Source organism: Dreissena polymorpha, chromosome 4, assembly GCF_020536995.1.
Source record: "Dreissena polymorpha isolate Duluth1 chromosome 4, UMN_Dpol_1.0, whole genome shotgun sequence".
Taxonomy (NCBI): Eukaryota; Metazoa; Mollusca; class Bivalvia; order Myida; family Dreissenidae; genus Dreissena; species Dreissena polymorpha.
Genome location: NC_068358.1, coordinates 98,731,122 through 98,751,263, shown reverse-complemented (window position 1 = coordinate 98,751,263; position 20,142 = coordinate 98,731,122). Strand labels below are relative to the sequence as shown.

At 36.1% G+C, this 20,142-nt stretch overlaps 1 protein-coding gene across 4 annotated transcripts in view; it reads left to right on the top strand.

Moving 5' to 3' along the window:
- The window catches only part of LOC127879013 (DNA mismatch repair protein Msh3-like), a 54,243-nt gene extending 34,549 nt beyond the window's left edge, over positions 1–19,694 (top strand). Inside the window, exons 12-22 of one of the 4 annotated variants that reach the window (XR_008048886.1) lie at positions 1,989–2,157; positions 2,694–2,758; positions 3,383–3,499; positions 6,515–6,622; positions 7,569–7,683; positions 11,104–11,261; positions 12,324–12,510; positions 14,721–14,847; positions 15,699–15,858; positions 17,459–18,196; positions 18,336–19,694. Coding sequence is in view for 2 of the 4 variants with exons in the window: in XM_052425599.1 (XP_052281559.1) it covers positions 1,989–2,157; positions 2,694–2,758; positions 3,383–3,499; positions 6,515–6,622; positions 7,569–7,683; positions 11,104–11,261; positions 12,324–12,510; positions 14,721–14,847; positions 15,699–15,858; positions 17,459–17,555 (1,303 nt within the window). In the remaining 2 variants the exon portion in view is untranslated. Of the gene's footprint in view, positions 1–1,988; positions 2,158–2,693; positions 2,759–3,382; positions 3,500–6,514; positions 6,623–7,568; positions 7,684–11,103; positions 11,262–12,323; positions 12,511–14,720; positions 14,848–15,698; positions 15,859–17,458 lie in introns of all 4 variants that reach the window. The other 3 variants (XR_008048885.1, XM_052425599.1, XM_052425600.1) reach the window with 3 other exon arrangements.
- The last annotated feature ends 448 nt before the right edge of the window (positions 19,695–20,142 follow it).

The window sequence follows — 20,142 nt, the reverse complement described above, 5'->3', positions numbered from 1 at the left end:
CATTTCATTTTGTTCCTACATCAAGAATTCTGGTTGCTATGGCAACAAATATATTTAAAAAATAGTAATTTAAAAATCAAAAAATTCCATTTTCACCGGTAGGGGACTTATATTGCTTGGCAATAGTCTTGTATTCATAATATTTCAGGTATTGCAGTTTTATTTTTCCCTTATTGGTGTTATCGGTGGGGACTTCAGGTTTACCATGGTCCATCAGTATTTCTGTGTGTTCATGTATCAGTGTGTCTGTTCAAGGCTGAAGCGTGCAATTACTGACAAAGTATTAAAGCTAGATTAAACAAACTTGGTATATGGAGAGAAATCCATGTTGGAAATATGCCTGCTATTTATTTTTTGTTAAAATATTGATTTTTCTATGGTTACTGAACATGCATCACCAGGTAACTTAAAATTACTCAAGAACCCTATAAGGGATATGCTCATTATGTTAGTTTTGTTTTTTGTTAGAATTTTTGTTGTTGCCATAGTTACATATGTTATCATTACAGAAATGATTTTACAACTAAAATCTGGATCCTGCAAAAACTCAAAAAATGCTTCAGCTAGATTAATGAAACTCTGTATGTGGATTCATATTAAAAAGTGAGTGTTTATTCCTTTTTTTCTAAGATAAAAATTGTGGTTGCTTTTGTTGCATACCGGTAAATGTCCAACTATCAAATTACAAAACTGATCCGAGCAAATACATTTTTGGAGGGAAGGAAACATTTGAAAATTAACATACCTGAGTCTTTTCAAGGCTTAATAAATCTGCCATCTGCTGTTGAGATTTACCATTACTTGCATTGATGAAATAAATCTTTTCTTATAATCACGACTCTTTCTGTTTTCGCTTATAAATTTTGAATAATGATATGGCATACAGGTTGTTTTTTATATTCAACACGAACAAAACCATCTTACTTACTTATCCTAAATGTTGAATTATTTTTGGTATTTAATCTTTAAAGTGTGATCCAAACAATAACAAATTAACCCATCAAAGACTCAATAATTATAATATTAGATATTAATCAATCAAGAATCAAGGATAAAGGTTTAAAAAAAGTAAAAGGGTAGAAATCTAACACCTCGCAGTTGATGCTAATTCTGTTGTCATTAATTGGGTCACAATGGCTTTGTACACAGACGTGATCAAACCATGAATTGCAATCAAGTAAGGTGTGAAAGTTACTGGTCATTTGGCGGGTGTCAATTGAGAGCAATTTCTTTGATTGGTATGGATAAAAGAGGTCGTAATAGTAGTTAGTGGTTGAATCAGTGAGTGTAACAACCATTGAAATTCTTGACTGAAAAACGGTGGTTGTCTAAGGGAGTTGGTATTAATGATGGGGTGGAAGTTCAGAGTTTTTCTGTACAGCTTTATGCATGTTTGATTAACTGATATATAAAAAAATTCTGATTCTTAAATGGTCTGACAGATATTTTTCCATTGACACGATTTTGCACTTAAGATATGCTATTGACATTCAGATATTAGCCTAATGAGTTTAGTAGCTACTCATCAGTATGATAAAGGTCCTCATCAACCAATTAACGATGGCATTTAAAAAATATTTGGATTTTAACGTTATTTGATGACCTGTTTGTTATAGCGGTGGCAAAAATGGATCACTGCCATATGCCGCCCTCCACAGTTGGGTCTGCAGCTTCCCTGTTGGCTACAGAGACCATGAAACCTTGCATGACTTAATAGTTGACAGCGCAAATGCGCAGTTTGGTATTGAGCTATCCTGGCCACATAAGCATAAAACCCATTTTTGCATGACATTGCTCAATTTCTACTTGAACTATATTTAACAATTATGTGCACAGTTCTATCTGCTTTTTTAAACAGTTGTTTTACAATACAGTACTTTTACATGTATTTGTGTGTGTGTATGTGTTCGTGTGTGTGTGTGTGTGTGTGTGTATGAAAATCACCATGAACCATGGAAGAAAATTCAACTTTTTGGACTGACTTTTAGAGAGAACAACAAGAGCGAAGTGTTTGCTAACCTAGATGCATACCCCGATGTTAGGGAGTGCCAGGCTCGGATATTGGATATCGAGAGAGAATTTCAGGATCACAGGCGTCACGTGCGTCTCACCTTGGGGCAGCCTGGCCTGGAGTATGCCACTGTCCTCGGCACAGAGGTACGAGCCTTGTCCTGAGAAAACTGGGCTTAATACAAGTGTGTTTAGTGTCAGTCCAGATTAGTCTTTGTAGTCATCACTGGCAAATCAGGGCTGGCACTTTCCCCCTAAATTGGATTGTGGTTTAGAAGAGACTAAATTTAGATGAAAAAATCCAGAAAAGTGTTTTCTCTGATTGAGCCTGTGTGAACTTTTTGGACATTTTTATATAGAATATTTAGTTAATGTTAATAAATTTCAGAGTTTTAATAGTGGTTGTCTATTGTTGGCATTTGTAAGGGTATTAAATTGAAGCCGCTTATTTTTTTGAGATTTTGTTTTCAGACCTGCATTTATTGTGCCAATTAATAATTGCTGAGAATATTAAAGGAGAGCAGAGCACTATTCATGAAGAGTGGTATTCTATACATGAAACTTTTTTAAACAATCAATATTTCACACTGCTGATATGTTGTACTGTACGTATTGTTTTAGAAGTATACATTTGAAATTATAGAAAGGTCAGCTGGACTTCAACCTTTGTATGCTTCTTTCAGTATTTAATAGAGGTGAAGAATGCAAACCTAGGAATGGTTCCAAAAGACTGGATCAAACTTAGCAGGTGGGTTTGTCATATCAAGACTCAAAAGACAAGATCTGCATTTAAGCCTCACTCTGGGGAAATGGGCTTTATGGGTGTGCTTGAAGTGTCGTTCCAGAATAGCCTGTGCAGTCCACCAAGACTGGATTTTTTTAGAAGAGATAAAGGAAACATTCCAAAATAGGGGAAAGTGTCATCCTTGGTTAGCCTATGTGGACTTCACAGTTTTGTCTTGGACAACACTATGCACATGCAATAAGCCACATTTTCCCAGTATGAGGCTAAAATTAAATTGGTTATCAATTCAAGATATATTTAAAAAAACAGTTTTGTCTTGGACAACACTATGCACATGCAATAAGCCACATTTTCCCAGTATGAAACTCAAATTAAATTGGTTATCACTTCCAAATATATTTAAATAAAACATGGTTATCTAAAATTGACATTATAAATGTTTCAAGTAAAAAAATAATGTTATATGCTTTTATAGAAATTTCTTCATATGTAGACCCTGCAAAGTAATTTGGGAGTGTTTTGGTTATTGTACATGGATAACACATTTGAATTTCCCCACAAAACATTTGAAGTTTAATACCTTAAGTTTGATTTCATAAATATACAACAAAAACACTGGTATTTCAGTACAAAAGTTGTTGGGCGCTTTCACAGTCCCTTCATCGTTGTGAAGTATAGTGAGCTGCAGCAGGCAAGAGAACAGCTGGGGATCTCTACAGACCAGGCCTGGGAGACATTCCTAGAGTAGGTGGAGTGTAGCCTGTAGACAGCATGCGTGTAGATATTGTACAATGCGGTTATTTGTCCTCTTTCATGGGGATAGTATATTTTAACTATAGCAAACACAATTTAAACTAAGCATATGAAATAATTATACTAAATCCTGGCATCAAACAGTTTTCAACACCAATTTTTAGCTCCACTGGCCAGAGGCCAGCAGGGCTTATGTCATGGTCCTGCGTCCGTGCGTGCGTTAACTTTTTCTTCTCCTAAACTCAAGTTCAATTCTGATAAAACTTCTCACAAATGTTCCTGGGGTGAACCTCTTTCAAATTTGTTTAAATTATGCCCCTGAACATATGCTTATATAAAGCCTATTTTGTGCAAACTTTAAAAATCTTTTTGTCCATAACCATTGGGCCTAGTGCTACCACATTTGGTATGTAGTGACATTTAATAGTTTTCTACTTTGTTTGTTCAAATTATGCCCCTGGGGTCAAATTTGACCCTGCCCCGGGGTCACAAAAATGAACATATGCTTATATAAAGCCTATTTTGTGCAAACTTTAAAATCTTCTTGTCCATAACCGTAGGGCCTAGGGCTACCAAATTCGGTAGGTAGTGACATCTAATAGTTCTCTACTTAGTTTGTTTAAAATACAAAATTCGGATTTTTGGGAGCCATAGCCAAAGCGCGATATATTGGACAGCGCGATATACCGGTCCGCGATATATCGGCGTTGCAGTGTACGCTTAAATAAGGCCTATTTTGTGCAAACTTTAAAAATCCAATTGTCCATAACAGTAGGGCCTAGGGCTACCAAATTTAGTATGTAGTTACATCTAATAGTTCTCTACTTAGTTTGTTCAAATTATGCCCCTGGGGTCAAATTTGACCCTGCCCCGGGGGTCACAAAAATGAACAAACACTTAAAAAAGGCCTATTTTGTGCAAACTTTAAGTCTTCCTGTCCATAACCGTATGGCATAGGGCTACCAAATTTGGTATGTAGTGACATCTAATAGTCCTGAATAGTTTGTTCAAATTAAGCCCCTGGGATCAAATTTGACCGTTTCCCAGGGGTCACAAAATTGAACATATGCTTATATTGGGCCTATTTGTGCAAACTTTAAAAATCTCTCTGTCCATAACCATTGGGCCTATTTCTACTAAGTTTGGTATGTATTAAAATCTTAAAGTTCTCTACCAAGTCATTTCAAATTATGCCCCTGGGGTCAAATTTGACCCTGCCCCGGGGGTCACAAAAATGAACATATGCTTAAATAAGGCCTATTTTGTGCAAACTTTAAAAAATCTTCTTGTTCATAATTATAGAGCCTAGGGCTACTAAATTTGGTATGTAGTGACATCTTATAGTAAAAATATGTGAAATAGAAAGAACGACAATATCTTTTGGAGAGATTAATGTACCTACATTATAAGCAAAGGACCTGTGCGACAATTCCCGGGCTGTTTAGTCTGTTTAGTTAACACCGTAGTAACGTTTTCCATTTATAAAAATGCTCACCCTTCCAACTTTAAGCGCCCAGTGGGACGAGGGATAGAAAGAGAAAGTCACATGCTTGAGTACATTTCAACCCATGCGCATTGCACGCTTTTTTCGCATAAAAAAACAGTTGAGCGATACAGGGCCATCATGGCCCTCTTGTTCATACATGATTTAACACTGAAAAGTTGAGTGAAAGTATCTTAAATGTTTGGCTTTAAAACTCATCAACATGTGGAGAAAAATACACTTTTTGGCTAAGAACAAAATGCCAAAAATAGTGTTATATGTTTTATATAATTACTTCAGTTGAATGCAATAGATTCTATTCAAACTTCACAAAAAAGTCTCTTGAACATTATTGATTACTATAAAAATGATGCTGTATGAATATGAAAACATCGCAATTTCAGTCTCGGAACCTTTCGCTACTAGGATTCCTACTGTGATGCATAAATGCACTTTACTTTACTAAAAATATAACATTAAGTGAATTACATAAAATAAAATATAATTATATTCATTAAGTGAATCAAATATTATATAATACAAAGTGCAAAATTTGATTGGCAAATTCAGAAAAAAAACAAGTGGTGTCAAACTCATGGCTTAAGATTCAGTGAAATAAGAGTCAACATTGCTAGAGCCAACTGCACTTTCTTGCATGGTAAATAAACTCTGAACAACGTATGTGTGTTCAGAATGCTCACAATAATGGTTTCAAAATGTATACAGATAAAGGGACACACAAACATGCCACCTATCATGACATGATATTTATCTCATAATGCATGAACAATTTTCTTGTAATATACAGCGAGCTAATATACAGCGAGCTGTATCAGTTATTTTATGCAATTATTGTTTTGTCAAAGATAGATTGTATAGGAAGCTGCCATTTGGAGCACTCTTAAATGACATTCTCTTAAAACTGGTAAGAAATTGAGACCTCAAAATGTGATTTAAGCTCACCTGAGCACAAGGTGCTCATGGTGAGCTTTTGTGATCTCCTTTAGCCATTGTTTGTCGTCAACATGTGCCTTGTTAACACACCAGAGGCAACATTCATTGTCCGATCTTCATGAAACTTGGTTAAAGGATTTGTCCCAATAATATCTGGGATGAGCTCGAAAATGGTTCCAGTTGGTTGAAAAACATGGCAGCCAGGGTGTGGGTCATTTTTTCTTATATGGCTATAGTAAAACCTTGTTAACACTCTAGAAGTAATATTTTTAGTCCAATCTTCATGAAACTTGATCAGAACATTTGTTCTAATTATATCTGGGCTGAGATCGAAAATGGGTCCTGTACATTAAAAACATGGCCACCAGTGGGCTGGGCATTTTTCCTTATATGGCTATTGTAAAACCTTGTTAACTCTCTAGTTGATATTTTGGGCAAGTTTGAAAATGATTTCAGAAACATCTCAAAAGTTGCTGAGAGCAGTTCAGTTCCCTGATGTCTCATGTGAGCGACAGTGGGCCTCTGGCCCTCTTCTACTTGTTTGTGTAACCTGTAAATACTCTTTACAGATCATTTTCGACCTGCTACCAGAGATTTCGGCAAGCAGTGCGATGTCTTGCAGAACTGGACTGTCTGTTGTCCCTAGCAACCGTTGGCCGGCAACAAGGCTATACCAGGTTGGAAAACATTGTGTGCATACAAGGCTTTTATTTGTGAGAGCTGCCATTGGACAGAACATAATTGGACTTACTTTAAGTACTAATGAGGCTCTGTGTGGCAAAACATCATGTTTTCCCAGCACAACACTGACCGTCTTCACTGCAGGGTTCTTGCTATAATACTTCCTATGTACGGAAAATACCATAAAAGCAGATAAAATGTGGTCCCTGATTAGGCTGAGCGGACTGCACAGGCTAATCCGAGAGGAGACTTTAGGCGTATGCATAAATACCTGTTTTCCCAGAGCAAGGCTCAGATAGTACCACTGACTTTTGATAACCCGCTTAGACTGTATATTATTTTTTATATACATCTGAACTCTGGCAGTGCTTGCGTACTTAAAACATTTTCTCAGCAAAAACAATGTACCTTCCACAATAAATCTCTTACATGTTTCAATTGCTTGTGATAGATTTGGAGCATGTTTTGCTGCTCTTGCAATGTTTTATATTGATTTTTTGTATACAAATTATAGTTTTATCACAACAGGGTACCTAGATATGTGGCTGCATTGAAAGGCGTTAAATAATAATCAGGCTTTAATTCTTGTCTAACTTATTTATCCTAAATATTAATTTCATTTTTGAGCATACTTTGCTACAAGTATTGACTGTAGTTTCTTGTGTTGTGATCAAAATATTTGTCAACCCTTTACCACACAGATAAGCAATTTGATGTGTTTATAGTCCCTTAGAAAATCAAACTAAATTTCAGAATTTTCTTACTAGATTCACAAGGTAAATTATGTCTTTCTAACTGTGAGATACTGATGAGCAGCAAAAAGCATACAACTTGAACAGCCTGCAAGTAACTCGCAGGCTGTTCTGGTTTTATGCTGATTGCATAAAGCCATTTGCACTTTGCTTCTGAGCAGGAAAGGATTAAATCCATGTTTTTTTGCAGGCCTATAATGGTGGAAAATGACCTTGTGATTGATGTAACCAAGGGAGGTCACCCTGTGGTGCAGTCATTGCTGTCTGAGACAGGACAGTATGTCTACAATGATACACATCTGCAGGTGAGTTTGACTGTTTTCCATTTAGTTGTTTAACAATTCATTCCTGTAATTACTCTAAGTTTTCGGACACTTGAAAATAATTTTTTTTTTGTGTGTTGAAAATTTAGATGCGGAAAATATTCAAAAATTTCAGGTGTCCGAAAATTTAGAGACAAAATTAAAATGTCCGAAAATTATAATTATATTGAAATAAAAGCAATAAATCAAATCACAATAGTGTTTCTATTTTAAAATAAACAACAACTTCACAGCTTTGCTGACTCTTGCCTGAAATTATACAGAACAAAACCTAAAAACATTAAACATACTGCTTCCTGAATAGGAAGATATCATTAAAAATTATGTTGGGTGAAGCGATGGTTCTACCGGTAAACATGGTTATTTACCCAATTACAGAAATATTATGGTCCATTGCCCTGAGGCATGCGTCTCCCCGGTTTTATGACTTTAATCCGTATGTAAAACCCATGATCAAAGTGTCACAAGAAAAGTGAATACAGTGCCAAAATCTGGAAAAGTAGTGCTGTAAAATACACTCTCCGAATATTTAGAGCCATTAATCAGAGACAAAAACGCGCATGTCTGAAAATTTAAAGTCACGAAAAATAATTATTTTGGCAAAAAGAGGGAGTGTCCGAATACTTAAGAGTAATTACAGTAAATTTTTATTTTGAGAATTTCTGACAACTTAAAAGTTCATGGATATGAATTTGTACTGATAGTTACCGGTATAACACATTAAAATTATTATTTTTAGCTCATCTATTTTTTGAAAAAAAATTATGAGCTATTGTCATCACCTTGGCGTCGGCGTCGGCGTCGGCGTCGGCGTCGGCGTTGGCGTTGGCGTTGGCGTCGGCGTCCGGTTAAGTTTTGCGTTTAGGTCCACTTTTCTCAGAAAGTATCAATGCTATTGCATTCAAACTTGGTACACTTACTTACTATCATGAGGGGACTGGGCAGGCAAAGTTAGATAACTCTGGCGTGCATTTTGACAGAATTATGTGCCCTTTTTATACTTAAAAAATTGAAAATTTTGGTTAAGTTTTGCGTTTAGTTCCACTTTTCTCAGTAAGTATCAATGCTATTGCATTCAAACTTGGTACACTTACTTACTATCATGAGGGGACTGGGCAGGCAAAGTTAGATAACTCTGGCGTGCATTTTGACAGAATTATGTGCCCTTTTTATACTTAAAAAATTGAAAATTTTGGTTAAGTTTTGCGTTTAGTTCCACTTTTCTCAGTAAGTATCAATGCTATTGCATTCAAACTTGGTACACTTACTTACTATCATGAGGGGACTGGGCAGGCAAAGTTAGATAACTCTGGCATGCATTTTGACAGAATTATGTGCCCTTTTTATACTTAGAAAATTGACAATTTTGGTTAAGTTTTGTGTTTAGGTCCATTTTATTCCTTAAGCATCAAAGCTATTGCTTTCATACTTGCAACACTTACTAACTATCATAAGGGGACTGTGCAGGCAAAGTAATGTAACTCTGACTGGCATTTTGACAGAATTATGTGCCCTTTTTATACTTAGAAAATTGAAAATTTGATTAAGTTTTGTGTTTAGGTCCACTTTATTCCTACAGTATCAAAGCTATTGCTTTCATACTTGCAAGATTTATGAACTATCATAAGGGGACGGTGCAGGCAAAGTTATGTAACTCTGACTGGCATTTGGACGGAATTATGGGCCCTTTATACTTAGAAAATTGAAAATTTGGTTAAGATTTATGTTTTGGTCCACTTTACCCCTAAAGTATCATAGATATTGCTTTCATACTTGGAACACTCACAAACTATCATAAGGGTACAGTAAAAGGACAAGTTGCATAACTCTGGTTGTCATTGTTACGGAATTATGGCCCTTTTTTGACTTAGTAACTTTTAATATATGGTTAAATTTTGTGTTTCGATCCACTCGAAGTATCAAGGCTATTGCTTTCAAACTTCAAATACTTACATGCTATCATGAGGTTACTGTACCTGGCAACTTGAATTTTACTTTGACCTTTGAATGACCTTGACTCTCAAGGTCAAATTATTAAATTTTGCTAAAATTGCCATAACTTCTTTATTTATGATTAGATTTGATTGATACTTTGATGAAACTACTCTTACCTGACATACCACAATAGACTTCACCCAAACCATCCCCCGTGCCCTCCCCCCCTCCCCCGTGCCCTCCCCCCTCCCCCCCCCTAATTTTTTTTTTTTTTTTTTTTTTTTTTTAAGATCATCTCACAAATGACCACCACACCCTCACACTATACCCCCCCCCCCACCCCCCCACCCCACCCCCCCCCACCCCCAATTTTTTTTTTTTTTTTTTTTTTTTTTTTTTTTTTTTTTAAGATCATCTCACAAATTATCACCACACCCTCACACTATACCCCCCCCCCCAATTTTTTTTTTTAAACGGTTATGTTTGAAATACCGTCCAACCATCGCACCCAACCCCCCCCCCCCCCCCCCCCCCCCCCGATTTTTTTTTTTTTTTTCGCTTTTTTGGAAGATAATGTAATAAATGTCCACAACCCCACACTATACACCCCTCTTCACTCCACTCCTCCCTCCTTTGTGATTGAAAATGAGAGTCCCTTCACCTTTAAAAAGAAAATAGATGAGCGGTCTGCACCCGCAAGGCGGTGCTCTTGTTAAAAGATGCTATAAAGCTGTTTTTGGAAAGGAGTGTTTATGAAAACACTAAATAGACTCAAAATTGTACAAATAATATTAACTTCAACATTTAACAATACCCAATACGGGTCAGCATGAACCTATTAGAATACATAACTTGCTTTTGTTATTTTTTTCTTCGGAACATAATGCTCAAGTTGGAATATTAATTGTTGCATTGTCTCTAGACTTGCAGAAAAATTTACATTTGATCCGCATTCTGGGAACATAGGGCAACATGCATGTGTGTAAAGTGTCATCCCAGATAAGCCCGTTAAGGCCGCAAAACCAATCAGGCAGGAATTTTTCAGCTTTATTAATGTTTAGTTGAAAAAAGTCTCTTCTTAAGGCAAACCCAGTCTTAGCGGAAAGTGTCCCTGATTAGCCTGTGCAGAATGAATAGGCTAATCTGAGTTCACTGTTTAAACACATTCATAAAGCCAATTTTACCCAGAGCTGGCTCATACATATGAGTCGTGTTCTGAGAAAACTGGGCATAATGCATGTGCATAAAGTGTCGTCCCAGTCCACACAGGCTAATCAGGGACGACACTTTCCGCTTTTATGGTATTTTTTGTTTAAAGGAAGTCTCTTCTACACGAAAATCCAGTTAAGGCAGAAAGTGTCGTCCCTGATAAGCCTGTGCGGAATGCACAGGCTAATCTGGAACGACACTTTACGAACATACATAAAACCCAGTTTACCTAGAGCCTGGCGCATACGTATGTTCCAGGCAGGGGACAGAAGGGTGATGCTGATTACTGGTCCGAATATGGGAGGTAAAAGCTGCTACATCCGCCAGGTGGCGCTCTTTGTTCTGCTGGCACAGATGGGGTCTTATGTACCCGCAGAGGCAGCAAGGATCGGTGTGTTTGATGGCATCTATACCAGGTATGGTAGTGATAAGAAGCACTTGTTTGCAACTTAAAAATTGTCCAGAAAAGAAAAAAAAGTTCATATTCTTTACAATATGTAAATACATTGCTTAGGGATGTTAGATCACTGTTTTAATGCTTGAAACTCATGTTTGGCTAAGAAATTTTAAAAATACATATTTCATCAGTTGATAAATTTGTGCTTTTTATCACTGCACTGTTGAGCTTTAATTTTTATTTAGCCTCCTGTTTTTCACTGTTGTGTACAATGTAGCTGTCAGTTTCGTTTGGTAGAGTGTGTAACTTCATCACTGTTCAGGAATATTCAACTATAACTTGTACATAATGTGGAGACAGGGTGTGGCATGCAAAACATGTATCCTGACCTTGAAAGTCAGGGTCACAGGGTCACACTAAGAGGGTTGGGATTTAACAGAATGTTAAGACTGTTGCCTAATTATTTTTTCTTAAATGTTAAGGAAATTTATGTTTACAATTTAAATGATAAGACAGTGTGTAATATGTAAAACCCATATTCCTTGATAAAATGTAATTGTCATTCTAAGAAAACAAAGGTTTAGAATGATCATAAAATATTGGTGAAGACTTAGCTTGTAAAAATATTTTGTCAAGATTGTTATTTCCATATAAAGGCTCAGAAGTTAAGATTTAATGTACAATAATTCCTTATATACCTGTTTTGGCATTGTCTGAGCAGGCAATGTTTACATCCACAGAATGTTCACCATAATTATGAAGATGGCATTACTTACATGTGAACTTTGTCACAAAGGTCAAGTTCATACTTAAACGTCAACATTTGGGCATTACACAGCTTGTGAAGACTTTTTTATCATTAAACTGACAATTTATAAATTACATACCCTAAATGTTCACCCAGTTGAAAGGTGTGTTGTGAAATGCATGTGTCACATGGTCAAGGGAACAGTGTAATTTTCCAGTAAGAAATATATGATGAAATTGTTTACAACAGGCTTGTAATGTTGCCAATGTGTTTATAGTTTTGTTTAACTTATGTATTTGGCCAGAGAGTACCAATTCTACATTCTTTCTACAGGATGGGGGCAAAAGATGACATATTTAGGGGTCAGAGTACATTCATGACGGAGCTGGTTGAGACCTCAGACATCATGTCCAAGGTCACTGACCGGTCCCTGGTCATCCTGGATGAGCTGGGACGGGGCACCAGTACCCACGATGGAATGGCGATTGCGTACGCGGCTCTTGACCACTTCATCAAGAAGGTTGGACATTTTTTATGCAGATAATGAGTTCTTGTGCGTAAAGTTTTGTCCAAGACTGCACAGGCTAATCTGAGACAAAGCTTTACGCACATGCATTAAACCCTGTTTTCCCAGGGCGAGGCTCATACATAAATATGTGTGAAAAGTTCTCTGCAATAGCAGTAGATAGATTTAAATCATTACACTGTATAAATATATTATCATGCTGGTCTAGAAAGGTAAGATGAAATGAGATTAGATTTATGTAAAGCGCCAAGAGACATTATACACTCAAATGCAGTTATTGCACTACATTTTTGTTATTATAATTTCTTAAAATACCAGGATAGCAACCAGGAATAGATACTTATTTCTTGCATGTTCCATTACAATCAGCTATTAAGTTATTGTTCTCAAAGTATCAAATTTTAAATGGTCTTGTTTGAAAACTTTAATTTTAGAGTCGTAATGCTTGTAAATAATAATTCAGCAAATATTGAAGCATTCAAATTCAATTGAGAAGAGTTAAAATATGATTGATAAGTTCATATTTCCCACTTTGACTAAATCTGTTGATAAATAAATGAGAAATTATGATATATGTAAGTGCCTTCGAGTCTAGTAGGCAGTGTTCGACACTTAACTTATCTGAGTAAGAAGTTCTTTGGTCTCCCTACTTTGAAATTTAGGAGTCCGATAAGACTTCAGGGAGTCCAAAAATTAAGACTCTTTTACACCATATTTATGCCCCCCCATCGAAGAAGAGGGGGTATATTGCTTTGCTCATGTCGGTCGGTCGGTCTGTCGGTCGGTCCGTCCACCAGGTGGTTGTCAGACGATAACTCAAAAACGCTTGGGCCTAGGATCATGAAACTTCATAGGTACATTGATCATGACTCGCAGATGACCCCTAATGATTTTGAGGTCACTAGGTCAAAGGTCAAGGTCACGGTGACCAGAAATAGTGAAATGGTTTTTGAATGATAACTCAAGAACGCATACGCCTAGGATCATGAAACTTCATGGGTAGATTGAGCATGACTTGCAGATGACCCCTATTGATTTTGAGGTCACTAGGTGAAAGGTCAAGGTCACAGTGACCCGAAATAGTAAAATGGTTTCCAGATGATAACTCAAGAACGCATACGCCTAGGATCATGAAACTTCATGGGTAGATTGATCATGACTCGCAGATGACCCCTATTGATTTTGAGGTCACTAGGTCAAAGGTCAAGGTCATGGTGACCCGAAATAGTAAAATGGTTTTCGGATGATAACTCAAGAACGCATACGCCTAGGATCATGAAACTTCATAGGTAGATTGATCATGACTTGCAGATTACCCCTATTGATTTTGAGGTCACAAGGTCAAAGGTCAAGGTCACGGTGACCCGAAATAGTAAAATGATTTTCGGATGATAACTCAAGAACGCTTTTGCCTAGGATCATGACACTTCATAGGTACATTGATCGTGACCCGCAGATGACCCCTATTGATTTTCAGGTCACTAGGTCAAAGTCAAGGTCACAGTGACAAAAATTGTATTCACACAATGGCTGCCACTACAACGGACAGCCCATATGGGGGGCATGCATGTTTTACAAACAGCCCTTGTTTCGTTTTTCTTTCACATGATTATCCATGAAATGTACAATTCTCTGTAACCTTTGTTTTAAGATCAGCTCAAAGTGACTGCTGTGCAATATTTGTTCTCATTTGGTACATCACATTGCAATATATATATAATGTGCTTGCCTGTTTAAGCTCAGGATCAAGGTAAAAAACCATAATCGCAGCATTCTTTTGTGTTGGTCTTATAGTTGATGAATCACATCGTAAGGGGGTAAGAGCCCCATACTTTTCATTGCTTAAGCCTTTATATATGATCTCGATAATATTTCTAAGAACTTGGAAATGGTGAAACGCAATATAATCATAATTATATTTTATTCTCATCATTGGGTTCGTACACCAGGAAAACATAAAATTAATTTGAATTTCAAGTGTCACAGATGAATTATTATATCGTCAGCTTGCACAGAATGAGGTCAAAATCTTAAGTCTTAAATGAGATATTCAAGTTTGAAGTGTATGTAAAGTGCACTCCACACAAGCTTTTAAGGATTAACACTTTGCGCCTTTACTGGATATTTGCTATAAATAGACTTCCTTTTAATAAATAAGCCATTGAAACTAAAATTGTTGTCCCATTTTAATGTTTGTTTTTCAGAGCCAGTGTTTCTTGCTGTTTGTTACCCACTACCCTATGTTAGCTGAGTTTGAAGCCCTCTTCCCGCAAACAGTGACAAACCATCACATGGCATTCTATATGGTTGCAAATGATGATTCAGATAGCGGTAAGTGTATATTTGCTTATGACGTTTTGATAGTTGTACTTTACTGTCAGAATTATCTACACTGACTCACCAAAGTAGAAGAGTATGGTTTCCAGAAATTACCATGGAATTCTCTGTCCATCTGTCTGTCCATGGCATTTCAAAAATGCAAACTTTCCTTACAATCAAACTGACATTCATTGTAACTGATGATATAAAGTTGTTCCTGAGAAATTTGTATTATTCTTACTCAAACAATTCTAAAGTCATACCCCTTTTCCAACTTGGAATTTTTATAATATGAGTACATTTTATAACAAATAATTAGACAGTTCAACATGTGATATTGGGAGGTATACATCACTTCTGTGGTAAGCTCAAGTTTTAAAATAGATTGAATTTGTGATTCGTGATTCAGCACTAGGCTTTGAATTAGTATTCCCCAGCACAGATGGCCAAGTATATTGGTTTGCACAATTCACCTGGGACAGTCAGTCATGTGATCTTCAAATATCACTCTTTCATGAGCATATTATCATAATCAAAAGTTATCAGCCAAATATATCCAGGAACTAAGGCAAAGTGACCTTTGATTTATCGTAAATTTACTTCTTCCACTGGATTTGCTGCTAAAATCAAAACAAAAGATTTTTTATATAACAAATATTATTTTAAAGTTTCTATTAAACCTACAGGAGATGATGCTGTTTGAAAATGCATCATGTTAAGTTTAAATTTACAGTTTTTGTTGTAAGGTTTCTTTACAGAAAAAAAATCATATTCATGTCAAAGTTATGCCAGAATTCTTCATTTGAGATTATAATATATATTGTTTAAAATCTTATCCTTGACAAGAATTTTCATACTTGCAGAAGATTTGTCTCAGGTAGTGTTCCTGTACCAGCTGGTGGAGGGAAAGGCTTCACGGAGCTACGGGTTGAATGTAGCCCGCCTAGCTGGCCTGCCTCAGTGTATTGTAACCTCCGCCCGACAGCTGTCACATGGCATGGAAGAACGAGAGCTGACACACAGGTCTGTAGGAAAACTTGAAGTAAGGAACATTGAAGTTTTGTTTAATGTGTATGGCAACACACAGTGTTCTATGGGTTATACAGAAGAAAAATTCAAAATTGCTGGTATCTTGGTACATATTTTAGGATAACCCTTCTCGTCTATCATGTCTGTCCCTCCTATGTATCCATCAGTCAACCCAACCCCATAACTTGTTTCGGTGATTTCTCAGAAACTGATGAAGTTACTTCAATGAAACATTGTATACTCATAAAAGGCAATGTCAGGAATATTGTTTAACTAAAAACAGATCAAAGGTTATGTTGCTGTTACTTAAAACAGAACAAAACTTAACATTCACATAAATAAAAAAGTACAGAGCATATTGTCATAAACTTTATATACCGTACATAAAAACTTAAACGTTTGCCACATGTCTGTCTGTCATTTGCTACTTCTGTTTATCCATCTGTTTGTCTGTCCATTTGCAAAAACTGCTATATATTAATAACTCAAAAGATACCTCAGATATTATGAATAGTATTATACACATTGAGCTGTAAATGTCTGTCTGTCAATCCCTTTTCTCTATGTATGGTTCGGTCTGTGTGTCCATGTACTTAAAGCTAAAAAGAATTAGAAATTCACGTATTGATATTCTGAATCCTTATTTGTTTCATAAAATAGCAACACACAATTGACAACTTGGTATACTCATTAAGGGCAATGTAGAAGTTATGAACACCTTTCTGTTTTCACCAGAGGTAAAATGTCAGGTCAATACACTTTACGCACATGCATTAAACCACCTTTGCATAGAGCAAGGCTCATATATTAAAATGTACATAGAATATGATAATTAAACTTGGTAGACATATAAAAGGTTGAGAGGTGATGCATAACCTTGATCTTTTCAATGGCAGGTGACTGTTCATCAAAATAGAATTACACCAAATAATGCAATTTTTTAAAGGAAACTTGATATGCACATTAATAGCAATTTGAGGGTAACATACCCATCCTTTTTTCACTCAAGTTTGGCTGGCGATTATTAGTCTTTATAATACTGTGGTAATTGGTCATCTTATTATGAAATAGAACAAATAAAGGACCATGTAAAAGTAATGCAGATTTTTAATCGGTGGCGATTATTTTCCCAAATGGTTGTGTGCAATATAATCAAAGCCTTGCAAATACCATTACTTTAACCGCGTACTGGGAAAACTGGGGTCGATCTGGGACAACACTTAAAGTGCATGCATTAAGCCCTATGTTCCCAGAGCATGATCTGGGACAACACTTAAAGTACATGCATTAAGCCCCATGTTCCCAGAGCATGATCTGGGACAACACTTAAAGTACATGCATTAAGCCCCATGTTCCCAGAGCATGATCTGGGACAACACTTAAAGTACATGCATTAAGCCCCATGTTCCCATAGCACGGCATATTCAATGTTTTCAGTTTGAGGCATGTGATTAGCAAACACATGACGTTAATAAAATTACGCTGTTGTGACATTTAATTTGATCGAATGAATCAAATAAGGCTATTGATTGTCATGTGTTTTTTGGAATTATATATGTATATATAAACATGATCTACAAAATTTATCTTCCAGAAAACAAGTCGAACTTTTCCAAAATCTGATGTGCAATCCTGGACTGGATGTAAGGCATGTTCTGGGAGAAAAAAAGAGTGCTGACCTTAAAAGATGATTGGCCAGCAACATTTGGTTCTTTGTGTCTTATTATTGAATATAAAAATATGTACATAGAAAATGTGCTTTATTTTTGTGATCGGCTTGTATTGTTGTGCTTTTCAAAAATTAATTATTTTCTATAAACACTTGTGTTGTTCATTAAGCTTACTAATCACTTATATACATGTATAAGTATAGTATTGATACTTCTACCTCAGTCACTGTAACATTGATAGGTGTGTTATAATAGGGAATTCTGCTGTTTTGTTGAGCATTCAATTAACCAACACCTGTACAAGGTAAACAGTGAATTGAGCAACACTCTATGCCCATTTGAGTTTGTTATATTATTTTTATATTTTTAATGGTGACAAGTCGGTTTTTAGAAAAATTATGTTTACTTAAGTATAAATATAAAAACACTTTGTTTATTAGATATATCCTTTCTTTAACTTTAACATGTTCAGAAAAGTTTTTTTATGTCCCCCACTATAGTAGTGGGGGACATATTGTTTTTGCCCTGTCTGTTGGTTGGTTGGTCTGTTGGTTTGCACCAACTTTAACATTTTGCAATAACTTTTGCTATATTGAATATAGCAACTTGATATTTGGCATGCATGTGTATCTCATGGAGCTGCACATTTTGAGTGGTGAAAGGTCAAGGTCATCCTTCAAGGTCAAATATATGTGGCCAAAATCGCTCATTTTATGAATACTTTTGCAATATTGAAGATAGCAACTTGATATTTGGCATGCATGTGTATCTCATGGAGCTGCACATTTTGAGTGGTGGAAGGTCATGGTCATCCTTCAAGGTCAGAGGTCAAATATATGTGGCCCAAATCGCTTATTTTATAATTACTTTTGCAATATTGAAGATAGCAACTTGATATTTGGCATGCATGTGTATCTCATGGAGCTTCACATTTTGAGTGGTTAAAGGTCAAGGTCATCCTTCAAGGTCAGAGGTCAAATATATGTGGCCGTAATCGCTTATTTTATGAATACTTTTGCAATATTGAAGATAGCAACTTGATATTTGGCATGCATGTGTATCTCATAGAGCTGCACATTTTGAGTGGTGAAAGGTCAAGGTCATCCTTCAAGGTCAAATATATGGGTCAAAATTGCTCATGTAATGTCACTTCTGCAATATTGAAGCTAGCAATTTTATATTTGACATGTATGTGTATCTCATGGAGCTGCACATTTTGAGTGGTGAAGGGTCAAGGTCATCGTTCAAGGTCAAACGTCATATACGGGGACATTGTGTTTCATAAACGCATCTTGTGTGGGTTTGTTGGTTTGTTCGCGTCAAACTTTAACATTGGCCATAACTTTTGCAATATTGAAGTTAGCAACTTGATATTTGGCACGCATATGTCTCTCATGGAGCTGCACATTGTGAGTTGTGAAAGGTCAAGGTCATCCTTCAAGGTCAAAGGTCAAATATATGGGGGACATAGCGTTTCACATCAACGCATCTTGTTTGTATCTCATAAGAGCAGGATTTCTCTGCAATTTCGTTTTTGTACAGGAAACTTTTGTCAAATTTTAATTCAAATTATATCATAGCTGAACAAGGTTTTTTCCGTTATAAAAGCTTATATCATTTGTTGAACTCAGTTGAGCAACCTGATTCATTCTAAGCCCATTAGTTTCACAGGTTTCTTTCTTCCACTTGACAAACCAACTGTGGCTACGCTGGGTTAGTATTGTAGATTTACTATTAATATTATTTAAGCTAGAATTTTAACACTATTCTTGTTTCTTAGTTAAAGAACAAATATTCTGCATTCAATTTCTATCATACTTTTTTTAACAGCAATTCATGTTTACTTGATTAAATCCAATCATGCGAAGGGACCTACCATACAAATAGGGCTGTGTTTATCTGTTCAACTGTAGAAAATGGGGATTTGTAATTTTCTGTAAATACTACTATTAGCACAAGTGTGGCACAGCGGATTTGAACAAAATTGCAGGATTCAGTGGATTAGATATAAACTTAGTTGGAAGGGAGTTATCCACTGGGTTCAGGCAGATATACGCACACCCATAGCAGCCAGCTTGTTCTGAATTCAAATGTTATCTTCTTACTGCTTTGAAATTTCATACTTTACATGATTTAAATCTGGATTAAACATGAAAATTACTTTTGTACATCCAAATGCCTTACACTGTGGCAATTTTAAATGATGACATGAACTTCATTGTTATCTTATTTCAATTAAATTAGTCTGAAAAACAAAATGTAAAAAAAAACAGCCACCATTGGCGTCTCTCACTTCCTTTCATACGGAATTCTGGGGTTTGCCAAAACTTCTCATAAGCCGTTTCACTGCAATAGATTTCTGTCCATCACTCCCAGTTCAGAGAAATTTACTGGAATGGAAATTGTGTGGACAGAAGTATTACAAGTTTACCTTGATGCATATTAATGTCCATGGATAAGTTAAGCCAAATATATGGGTTTTAGGTCTATACGAAAAATAGTTGCAGTTTCTGTACCTTTATAGGAGTAAAGGAGTAAACACGTCCATGGAAAAACAAGTGCATGTAATAATACAGAAATTCATAAGGTTATGTCTTCTTAAGAGAAG